Source organism: Megalops cyprinoides, chromosome 13 (assembly GCF_013368585.1).
Source record: "Megalops cyprinoides isolate fMegCyp1 chromosome 13, fMegCyp1.pri, whole genome shotgun sequence".
Taxonomy (NCBI): domain Eukaryota; kingdom Metazoa; phylum Chordata; class Actinopteri; order Elopiformes; family Megalopidae; genus Megalops; species Megalops cyprinoides.
The window spans coordinates 12,266,447-12,278,366 of record NC_050595.1 but is presented as its reverse complement, the minus strand read 5'-3'; the positions used below and the strand labels follow the sequence as shown (position 1 = coordinate 12,278,366).

The window sequence follows — 11,920 nt, the reverse complement described above, 5'->3', positions numbered from 1 at the left end:
TTCTTTTGTATCAATAGCCGTCTTGAAGTGCTGGGACGTGGTGGGCCACTGCTGGGAAGCCACAACAGGAGATGCGCAGGCGAGCGGAAGGCAAACCACAACTCGCTTCTTACAGACGTGCAGTAAGGAAACAGACATGCAATAACATTGTGTAACACTGTGATCTGCTCTCAGTGCTTAATATGTACATACACATCCGCTTATACTGTATACTACTTACAGTATTAAAGAATAGCATGGCAAACCATTTAAACTTAATACATTTATTACGAGGTGCATGATTTAGTGTGAGTGTAAGTTACAGGTGAACCAAGATCACTGATTTTATTGACAGCGGAAGGGAGACATTTGGAAATGGGAAATCCCCTGACACGCACACGCACACACACACACACGCACACACACACACACACACACACACACACACACACACACACACACACACAAACACACAAACACACAAACACACACACACACAGTAACAGGGTTGAGGCAATCAGCAATAAACGGGCACTTAACGTACTTCAGCTTGGAGGGTAGGGATAAGCGATACAAAAAGACTAGAGGGAATGACAAGCCACAGCTGGTGCAGGTGACCCGGGCCTACGGACACGGACGTCTCAGCTGGTCTCCAGGGGCAGGTCCTTTTATGCATTGCTCTTTTTCTGAGACAAGTTAATCTTGTCGCCCAGACTCAACGCCATGCCCTACAAAGAAGGAGAGAGAAGCAATGCTTTCCTTTCAAGTTACTGCGTCTTCTGCTGCTGTTTTTTTAACCTTTTCTGCTCACTGCATCCTGCAGACCCACATTTCTTGGACCCCAGTGACTCCCCATTCATGAACTATTTAATTCTTGCCTAACAAGCTCATCCGGGGTCAGTGGGTGGTGCTTACCTGGCTCTTGGCTCGGATGCGAATGTGGCCATTGACGGGAGCGTCGGGTCCCAGGTGGATGGGCTTCTCGATGCTCACGTTGGCCAGGGCGTCCTCGCCGAAGATGGAGCGGGCGTACAGGTTGGCGGCCATGAACCCGCAGAACCCAGAGAGAGCCTGGTTAGCAAAGGAGAAAGGCAGAAATGACTTTGACCGCCAACCCGTGGAGCTGTTCCAGCTTTGGGTCCTGGTTCTGGTCTTTGGGTGTCAAAAGCAGCTATCTTTTCAAAGGCAAACAGTGTAACATGGACATAGACATCCACGGCCAGCACACACAAACATTTTTCAGTATAGCTTACAGAACAACTGCACCATTTTGCATTACCTTTTCTGGTGTCAGACACTTCATATTAGTGGAGCTGAGGATGTGGTGGAGATACTCGTTCAGATCCGTGATATTGGTGTTAACTGTCACCTGGGGAGGACAGGAAAAATGACACAGCATGAGAATCCTCCTTCTCCTCAACGAGATTCCCACATTCAGCAAAAAAATGTGAGCGCAGGGCCCTGCCTCATTACCTTATTCTCCCACTCAAACTCCGCCCACATCTGACGGAATTCGGCGTCGGTGCAGGAGGCGGGCTGGATGTAGTCCATGATGTCGATGTGGATGTCACTCAGCACCACGCAGTTCCTGTCGCTGGCAGCCCCCGACACGTCGTACACTGTGGACGCAGAGTAGAGCACATCAGCGCGGCCACTGTCTCGGCGGTAGGCGCTATCCCTTTGACTTTCACATAAAGCTGAAAGTGATCGGGACCACAGCTCTCTGGCTCCAGCCTTGCTGGCCTCGCTTACCTATGTTCCCAAATATGATGCCGTTCTCCGTGGAGGCCACTTTGACGTTGGCCTTGATGTTGGCGAAGTCGTGTGGGGCCAGCGTGAGGGGGGAGGGCTTTTCGACAAGCTTCAAGTCACCTGTGGCGTAAGACATCATGAGATGCTGTTCATTAATACACACCATCATCAGTGTCAGGCATAAAGAGTGAAACACAATTAAACACCAAATACTAAGAAATGCAACCTACTGCATGTAGTTTATTTCAATGTGTGTATGCTGTACACATTCTACATACACGGACTGGTCACTACGCCACATATTCATGGCTCCACCATCTAACAAGGCCGGCTTACCCAGGGTGGCCAGCTCCAGGGTGCAGTTCTGCAGGGTGTCACTGGTCTGGTTGACCACGAGGACGTCCAGCACGATGTCGTACTGGTTGACATGGACGTAGGCCTCGGCGTACACAGGGTCAGAGAACCCGGTCAGCTGGGTTACCTACAGCACAACGGGAAGTCACCAGTTACAGACTGCACAAAGACATCCCAGTGAGCAGCACAGCACATCAGCACATCTGCGCCTCAATGCCTACACATGCACATATGTTCAAACATATACAGGAGCACAGGCCTACAATGCACTTAGCCTTCACAAGCCCACAAATCTGTAGTTATTATTGAATATGAATAGTCAAATACTTTCTGGAATGTTCTGATTACATTAAAAGCTCAACACAGAGCACTTATTGTTTTCTTTTAAACTGTATTCCCAATGCAACATAATCTTTAACATTCCTTGTAAACGAGCAGCACTCAAGAAATTCCTCTGGAGCCTACAGTCAACAACCTGTAGGATTCCACTGCAGAGGTATGTGTGCATTTGACCAGAAGCGCCATCTACTGGACAACACCGGGCACATAACACTCTTCATGTCCCCTTCCCGTCCACTGACAGCACAACTGGTGCACAAAGGAAAGGCTTGTCTACACACTAATCACATCACTCTACTACAGAATTGGTGTGGATCTATAAAAATACCAATAAGAAACTGTTCAAAAAAATGAACAAAAAAAAGCAATTAAATTAAAATAACACAGCCCCGCAGCTTGATTGTTACATGTATATTCACACTAAATAGAACAGTCATTTCTGTTTTGTAGAGATCTTAATTCATAACATGCATAACACACTTCCTTCCAGGCTGCTGAAATGAGACCTGTGAGGCATGTTCTAATGAGGCTGGCTAGTCCTTAATTTCCCATAGTCCTTTGTACAGAGCAGCAGGGCATTCCGCAGGCCTACCTTGTTGAGTTTGGAAGCCAGCGGGTCGGCTGCCTCCTTCCTCTGGGTGTTGCCCATGGCGGCCAGCAGGCTGAGCTGGAACTGGTCCTCCTTGGAGGAGGTCTCGTTCTTGGCGGTCAGCTGCATGAAAGAGATGGGGTCGTCCGCCTGCACCGTCACATTCCGCTTCTCCGACTCTTTCTGTGGGTGTAGAACACAATTAAACAACAGACACTAACAGCAACGGAAAAAAGTCACGCTCTTCAAGAGGGCTCTGAACAACCCAGATGCATAAATGTCAATGGGAGAAGATCATCTTGAGCTCAAACAAGCTCCTGTTTATACAATACTGTCCTGGTTAACCCTGGCTAACCAACCAACCCCATCCCCAGTGGAACTGAGCCAATTTGTTCTACTGCTGTCCTGGTCATTGTCGACAAATGACATGGCCAGTTTCAAACCCAGGCTGCACAGATCAGTCTGCATTCAAAGTGAACGCCTTGTAGGCTGAGCCAGTGGGGACCCTCTCTGTATGACTTTTTAAGGATGTTTTACAGGTAAATGAGAAATTTTCAAGTATTATTGTTTATTGCTCCAGTAGCCAAAATCCCATAAAAGTAGCTACTTTGAAGATGGAACGGCAGCACTTTTTGAGACAAATAACAGCCAAAACATATTGTCTGTAGAGACACACAGTTCAGAATGCTCTCTGTAGTGGATACCCACCAATATCTACGGTCCAATAAATCAAGTTGGCCAATTTCTTAGCACTGTATTCAAGCATAAATTGTTAACAAGTTAGCAAGAAATAATGTACTGCAGTTCCAAGAATAGACAGGGAAACGTGACAATATTTTTAAGGAATTTCATGGGCCGTGTGAACCCCCAAACATTGCCTGGCTGGTGAGGGATCCCTACCTTCTGTGAGAGCTTCTCCTCCTCCAGCTTGACCGTCAGCATGTGAGACAGGGACTTGCGGCACTCCTTGTTGAAGATGTCACTCATAAGCGGTGAGCATTCGGACAGGACCTTGAGGCAGAGCGAGACGCGGTCCACGTCGTCGTCCGTGATTGGCTTCTTGGGCAGAGAGGACTTGCCGAGGTGGAGCACGGTGGCCATGATCAGCATCGACTCAGCCACAAACGACTGGGGAGGCAACAAAGGGACAGAGTGCATGTTAGCCAACAGCAAAAGGGTCCAGGGACACTTCAGCCACCGAACAGACAGAAATAAGAGAATAAAATACGGTCCCTCACGTTTTGCTTCTTTTTGTCTGGAACGATGGAGACGTAGCGCAGGGCCACTTTGGTCAGGGTTGTCGCCAGAGAGGCTGCCACGTAGAAATCGCCGTCCAATAAGAATCCTCGCAGAGGAGGTCTACGAGACAAAGAATGAAAATTACAGCTACCAAGCAAACCATTCATAAATAATTGACAAAGCAACAAGGTCCTCCAGAGAAGACTTGTCCGTTGTTCAAATCACACCCTACACTTTTAGCAGAGGGCTACGTTCAACCTGTTTAAATGCAGTGTTTATAGTGAATAGTCCAGTGCAGTACATGGCTAGTGTATGAGTGTGTGACAGTGTGGAACACTGCCAGTATATAACAGCATGACAGTGTGGTCCATGGCCAGTATATGAGAGTATGATGTAGAACACGGCTAGTGTACGTGTTTACGATGGTGTGGAACATGACCCGTGTATAACAGTGCAGTGTAGAACACGGCCAGGTTATGTTAGCGGTCTGAGTTACCTGTCTTCTTCTTTCTTGGAGGGCCGGGAGGAGCTGAGCGCACTCTGTGTCACGTAGGTTCCCATCTCAGTCACCAGCTTCTGAGCAGGAGCCGCAGTCACTTCCTCCTCAGGCTTCACTTCTCCCGCCTCTTTCTTAATCTCGTTCTCCACTATCGGGATCTGCACATAACGCAATCAGGACACGTGTGAGCCAGAGCATACAACACCAAGCAATAACGGGACGCATAACGACCTCTTTCAAATGCATTCCTATCAAAACGCCCCTCTAGACAGGAGTTACTGGACATGAGGCAGTACTTGGTGGGCAGCCATGAAAAATACAAACTAGGACTATAAAGTATTGAAAATCTAAGTAATACAGAAGAAAGGAGGAATCAACGTACATAAATGTTTACATGCACTGAGATGGTGTTCTATTCCATTGTGTAAATTAGTGAAAAATGGACAAGCACAGATACAATAAGACATAAGAATATTTTAGCAATAAGAAACTTGTCATGAGCCTGTGTGACCTTTATTGGACCTTTTAAACTTGAGGATTAACGTGGTTCTGTGGAACAGTTTGGATAACATCTGTATTATTTATTCTGTCCAGAACTAACTGACTTAGACGCTGTAAATGGAAACACCTATCAGGAGTCTCTGTGATCTTGTGACCTGACAATCAAACCTGTTCTCGGTAAGGATACAACTTGTGCAGTTAAATTCAAATCTACGCCTAACTGGCTGTGTTAGAAACCTCAGTCACTGACATAGCTGCAGAAGAAAGACCTGAAAGCACCCTTTTGTTAGCAAGGCATTAAAAACCATCTTGACTTATTTTCCATCTTTTCCATCTAGGCTATAATGCAGACAACTGCAAGCCTCTCAAGCCATTTCTGCGGCTCATTTTCACACCATATTCCAGTTATTAACACAAGCACACTCTTTAGTAAGAAATAACCCCATCCTGTGTGTCTTTCTGAGTGAAACTCAAAAGGGTGAATGCGGATTCACAAACACACCTCTCCCAGGGACCTGCGGACCTCGGTCATTACACTCTGGATGTCCTCCTTGGTGCTGCAGTACTCTCCCAGAATCCAAAGTGCCCCTCTGTAGATCCTATCACAATACAGACAGGTATGGTCTCAAAAAACTGCGAGTGAGTACGTGTGTGTGTGTGTGTCTGTATGTATGTATGGTGGTGGGGAGTCGGTCAATACTGTTTTCCTACAGAAATACTTACACCATGCTGGATCTATCAGTGTAACAGAGAAAAATGCAAGGGCTTTTCAGCTACTTGTTTTTAAATAAATAAATAAATAAATAGACTGATCAGGACCTTACACTAGGCAGGGAATGAACTTACATACAGATATACCGTGGAGTCATGCTCAGACTAAACTTCCTTCATTGTCATCTATCTTTGCCCTGTTACTTCCAAAACAGAGGGATGCACCAGTTTCATTCACAGGGGGAGTGCCTGGTGGGGCCTTACTTGACAGTCTTGATAGCGTGGAAGACTTCCAGCATCTTTTCAATGATAAGTGGCCGCAGGTTGTCAAATCTCTGGATGGCCTCCCGTACAAACTCCAGCACATCGGCCGCGGCTGCTTCATTGGTGTCACTCAGGAACTCCATTAGCTGAATAAGTACATCATACTCATAATGTAAACAAAGCCTCAACAGATCAATTGAGGAAAAAAAACATTCAACCTGGATCTGAGGCCTGGCTAAATGCCCCACTGACTTTTCCAAACAAAGAATCATTTTATAGGTTGGGTAAATGAATATCTTATACCATATTGACCCAAATATAAGGATATTTTTAGCCCATATATACATAAAAGAAATGCAACTAGCTCTGCATCTGTAGATAAGTTCAAATTGCTAATGCTACTGCTAAGTCATGAAGGGCAGCACTATTGGCCAAAGCAAAACTATATGTACATCCATCACACGTTACACACACAAAAAACAAAACTTCAAAAAAGGTGGAAATCATCTTATAATCTGGGCCATTTTATATTCCGACCAATGTAATTACGGTAACAACTACAATACCAAGTTGTTGGATATACCTGGGATTTGAGCTCAAGACCATCGGCTTGCGGAACCAGAGCTCTAACATCCACACTCAATGCTTGTTTGCTCAGTGATATGCCGGAGGTTGTGTGTGTGTTAACAGACAGGGGAGTACACTCACCACAGGGATGACGTTAGCGGCCATGTCTGGGAATCGCACGCTGCAGGAGTGGAGGGTGCGGACCAGCAGCTGTCTGTACTTGTCTGTGTCCTCGTGCTCCGTCACATTGTTGGTCTTGATCACCTCTTTTTTCAAGACAATCACCAGCTGCAAAACACCACAGACCCAGTTTATACCAGTTGCTGCGCTACTGGGGTGATTCCCACAGTTACCAGCCCAAATACAAGTACAACCCAGCAAGGTTTTAGCAATATCAGCATGCTTACACTGCTAGCCTTGAAAAGTGACATCAATCTGACAAGATCAAGAAAAGGTGGATGCATTTTTCTGTGGCTTTTCAAGGACTGTGGGATATTTGCCCTGTTTCCATGACTTTTCCAGGGCATATTTTCAGGTATTTTTAAGGTCCCAGGGGGCTTTCTGCCACGACACCCAAACACACCTCCTCCACATTGCGGGATGAGACCAGGTCCAGGGCCAGCTGCAGAGTCTTCTTACGAACCTCCAGATCCGGAGTGGACAGAACCCGCAAGATGTCCATCACCAGATCCTGCAAACCACAAAGCATCAGGGGATATCAGTATGTTGACAAGCGAGAGCCTTTTTCTGCAAGCAGACTTGGGCTCATCTGAAATAATTGTAAAATATAAATGCAACCAACTATTTACAACCATTTGTACCAAAAACCTGCAGAAAAGGTTTTACTTTCCAATCCTGTCTGAATTTCAACAGCCATCACGCTTTGAAATATGTCTGGTGAAACTTGGGATGAGGCTCGTGCCTATGCCTGTTGCCTGGGTGATAATACAGGTTAATTACACACAGTTCACAGCACCTGAAGCACACGTTCATGGGTGGGGTGCTCCTTCAGCTCGATCAGTCGATCCAGGACGATCAGCTTCACGTTGTTGTCACTTTCCTTGATGATCAGATCAATGTAGCATTGAGCAGCAGCCTAGAATAAGGCAGTGGCAATGTAATTAGGCAACCACACACACTCAAAGCTTCCTCAACATAACACCATTCCTAAGGTAACCCTATTTTATTCATCCTAAAATTGAGCAAGTAAGAACCACAGCATTATGAATTAATTAAAACCATAACTTCAGAAACTTTATTTACTGAACATTTATTCATTTTTTAAGCAGTATCATTTTAAAAATCTCAATTTTCTCTTCTCTTCTGTCCTGAGAACACAGGTGGGTGGTGCTGCATTAGAATCTAATGGACTGTGTCTGATGTCAGCCAACAGCAAGGGGGCCAGGGTTTCTTGCACCTAGGCAACAGTACCTTGATGGCCGTGGGTGCGCTGGACAGAGTGACGAGTGTCCCTGCGGCTTCGTACTTGACTGCGGGGCTGGAGGACTGCAGCAGGTTGTAGATGCAGCGGATGAAGCGTGCACGCTCCGAAGGATTGGCATGGCACACCTGCACACAGGGAACACCAATGCACGTTAGACACACTTTCACTGCAAGGAGCATCAGCAGCACTGGTGAGAGCAATCACACTGTGGAGGTCCCATCACAGCCGAAGTCCATCACAGAAAGAGCAGATTTCCTGTGAACAGCATGCAGGTGCACAGGAACACCAATACAGCACCAGCAAAACCTATGATGTATCATGTTCTGTTAAGATATAAAATGTTTGCCTTTGTGTATCATCTTTCTTTATTTCAGAAGTGACTGATAGCCACTAACTCACACTTACCTTGTAGATCAGCTCCACAATAACCAGCTGGAGGATGTCTCCGAATGTATGAACCTGATCAATGCAGGTGCTGAGGTAATCCAGCGCTCTGTCCTGGAAGACAAGAGACAGACACGACAGGTGATGAATTCTGAGTAACCTTTGACCAAACAGCTTGAGCCCTAGGACAGCAAGCTCTGTATCTACCTGGTCAGCATGGATCAGCATCATGAAAGCGTTTCTTTTGCAGCTGGCATCCTTCTCATTTACAAGGAAGTCATGGATCAGTTCCGGAGCATCTGGGATCAGATTTTCAAAATTTCTGCAGCAAAGAAATGCCATTACTGTCTTGACGCAAGATGTTACAACACTGTCAAAACCATTACCACATTCCATATCACCACTCCAACTTGACCCCTCACAAACTTATCTCACACAATGAGGTGGGAGCCCTCCCTGGTTTCTCAAAACCACACAAATAAAGACACCTACACACTAGGGCTGCAACTAACGACTATTTCGATAGTCAAATAATCTATCGATTATTGAAACGAATAATCGACTATTCGGATCATGAATCGCACAATTACTCAACGGCTCTTATTTATCTATCAGCTTTTAAATTTACCTTGAGGTTGTCTTTTAATGAACAAAAACATCTACATACATACGCACACACAGATGCATGCATGCACGCACGCACGCACACACACGCACGCACACACACGCACGCACACACACACGTGCGCACAAACACACGTGCACACACGCGCGCGCGCACGCACACACACACACACACACACACACACGCGCGCACACACACACACACGCGCGCGCACACACACACCTGTAGATGGTGTAGATGGCCAGGACGGCGTTCCTGCGCACGTAGCTATGCCGGTGCTCCAGGCAGGCGCGAATGGCCGGCATCAGGGGCTCCAGCAGCTCCGACTCCTTCAGCTTGCACAGGAAGCGCAGTGTGGAGCCGCGGATGAACTCATTGGGGTGCTGCAGGTCCTGCAGTGGGCAGAAAGGTACCCATTAGGAGCTCTACTCACAGTACCTGGCATTGCACGGCCTCCAACTGTGCTCACTCTCACTTACCTTTCTGTAGGCGTCACAGACCAGGATCATCTCCTGCAGCAGCTTCCCGTCTGGCGTGGTCTTGGGCACGATCTCCCAGAAGACCAGCAGCAGCTTCTTGATCGTGTGGTCTTGCAGAGGCAGAACAAAGCGGATGATGGTCATCAGAAGGCCGGGAAGCTTCTCTCCGTTCAGGATCATGACGATCACCTTCTTCAAGGCCTCCGTCTTTGCCTTGATTTCTCCCTTTTCTGCAAGCAAGAGACCGAGGAAGGAAAATGAGGTGCATAACAGATGCGCCTATGCCATTTTTTGCATGGACACTAAGGATGTGCACAGCCAAAAAAGATTTCTTGATGAAGTTACGCACCCAAATCTGCTTTCAGGCTTATCTCTGTTGGAGGTTCCGAGTCAGTCGGAACATTTATGAGGGTGTAACACACATTCTCCGCAGCTGTCATTGTGCCAGATTTTCTTTTCTTCTTAGGAGACTGCAATCACGTTTCCGTGTTGATGGTTCCTTTAACAAAATTCGACACATAGCATAATGAATAATTTACTACTAACTATGCAACGGCAAACGCACTCTTGACAAGCCCAGATGTATACAGGCGGCAGGACCATTCATACATTGAGCACGACCAACTGTGACGGAGTAACTCGCTTCCTGAAAACTGCGAGTTATGGTAAGCTTTCAAAATCAGCAACTTTCACGTTTGAAGAAATATTTTTAGAAGCATTACATTATGAAAAACAACTTTAACGGGAACGGAATGAAAGCCACCAATACTATTCAAGAGTACCCCATGAACACCAATCAAAGTAGTAGTACGACAGCTTGGTGGCCTGAAATCACTTGAATGGGCAGCTAGCCAGGTCCCTTGTTGAGTCCTTTAATCCATCCCTCGGTTTTCACGTTCTACGACTCGCCAGCTCTGACATGTTCTAGGCGAGCCAGTTCGGTACGATCGGTTTCCCACAGCAACACTCATTCATTTGCTAGGAAGACTAACTAATGTTAGTTACTACGTGCAGGTATACCGGCTAGATCCTATCGGCTATCTGACAGTTGACTACTCTGTTGCCACTGCAGCATTCTCATTCTGTTGCAAGCTAGCTAGCAAGCTAAAACGTTACAACATGTTCATGGCAACACGGCGCAGGAGATACGTATTCACAAGATTTTTGGAATTTACTTTAATATGATGGCCAAGGTTTCAACCCAGGAAGTGAATTTAGCTAACATTAGCTAACCACAGCTGTTCGCTAGCATGCTATCGAATGAGTTTCGCTAAAAAATATATCTAGCGGCCGCGCTAGCTTGTTAAAAGTATGATCATTTCAATCTTCCATTAAGCCTAACCAACATAACTGTTCTTAGCGAGCTAACTAAACCCTTGTTCAGTCTGAGTTATTTTGTGATGCCGATAGCGTTCTACTTTAACCAATTCAAGACAGCTAACACTAGCTAGCTACAAGCTCGTTTTGTATGGTTAGCTACCTAGCTACATCTGCTAAAGAGGAAAACAATAAAATGTGAATGCAGTACAGTTTCTGACACTTAACAAGCTGCAGTTAGTAGTGTTTTGTACATTACTGCATGGTTATTACCTTTAAGATATAGCTTGAATGCCCCCTTTTCGCGATTTATTTACAGCACTTCAGTCTCCTTGCAAAATCGCACCCAGCTGCTTCTTTCCAATGACGTGGAACTCTGCATCGAGCCACATCAATACTACAGAAAGCGCCAACAGTCAAAAAGGTCAACGACAAAACGCAATATTTTTCGAGTGTAGTGTGAGGCATCAGTGACGTAAAAACGCACGTACCTCGGAATATGTGTTAATACTCTGCACTAACACTAGCACCCGTTTAATTTGATTTACCAACAATTAGTCATGCTGCATTGATTACTGATTAAATTCAAATTCGAATTTCGTTCAGGAAAAAAATAATCACGATAAACTAGGAGAGAACATGAGTTGGATTAGCTCTACATGAATCTTCCACGTACTTATCCAATAATGTAACATGCGCATGTAACATGAGGTTTTTTGAAGTGTTGATTAGCAGAATTCAGATGTACAAAAATAATGAAGCGACACTTCTGTGTTTATTAAATCCACAATGGAGTTACCATAAAGGGCTGGTCAAAATTTCTGGGTAGTATTGTCTTACCTAACAGACCTGTTCATAGATCCTCCAACGGCTTTAG

General features: G+C 45.8%; 1 protein-coding gene across 1 annotated transcript; it reads right to left on the bottom strand.

Annotated features, from left to right (window-relative positions):
• Window positions 1-425: 425 nt before the first annotated feature.
• LOC118787814 (coatomer subunit beta) lies at window positions 426-11,406 on the bottom strand. The gene is made up of 22 exons (XM_036543506.1): window positions 11,317-11,406; window positions 10,076-10,225; window positions 9,727-9,956; window positions 9,470-9,639; window positions 8,830-8,944; window positions 8,644-8,736; window positions 8,226-8,363; window positions 7,771-7,890; window positions 7,378-7,485; window positions 6,936-7,082; window positions 6,228-6,373; window positions 5,755-5,851; window positions 4,749-4,909; window positions 4,252-4,372; window positions 3,914-4,141; window positions 3,017-3,196; window positions 2,068-2,212; window positions 1,732-1,851; window positions 1,453-1,598; window positions 1,259-1,348; window positions 895-1,050; window positions 426-707 (listed from the first exon to the last, which is right to left on the bottom strand). The coding sequence occupies exons 2-22, from the start codon at window positions 10,164-10,166 to the stop codon at window positions 648-650; spliced, it is 2,862 nt and encodes a 953-aa protein (XP_036399399.1). The 5' UTR covers window positions 10,167-10,225; window positions 11,317-11,406; the 3' UTR covers window positions 426-647.
• Window positions 11,407-11,920: the final 514 nt, after the last annotated feature.

Bases quoted from the DNA above. Each gene is read 5' to 3' on its own strand.
- LOC118787814 (XM_036543506.1), bottom strand. From the start codon at position 10,166: ATGACAGCTGCGGAGAATGTGTGTTACACCCTCATAAATGTTCCGACT. The intron at 3,197-3,913 runs GTAGGGATCCCT...CTACACCCACAG, and splicing joins AGGAGAAGCTCTCACAGAAG to AAAGAGTCGGAGAAGCGGAA. The intron at 1,349-1,452 runs GTAATGAGGCAG...TGTCCTCCCCAG, and splicing joins AGTTTGAGTGGGAGAATAAG to GTGACAGTTAACACCAATAT.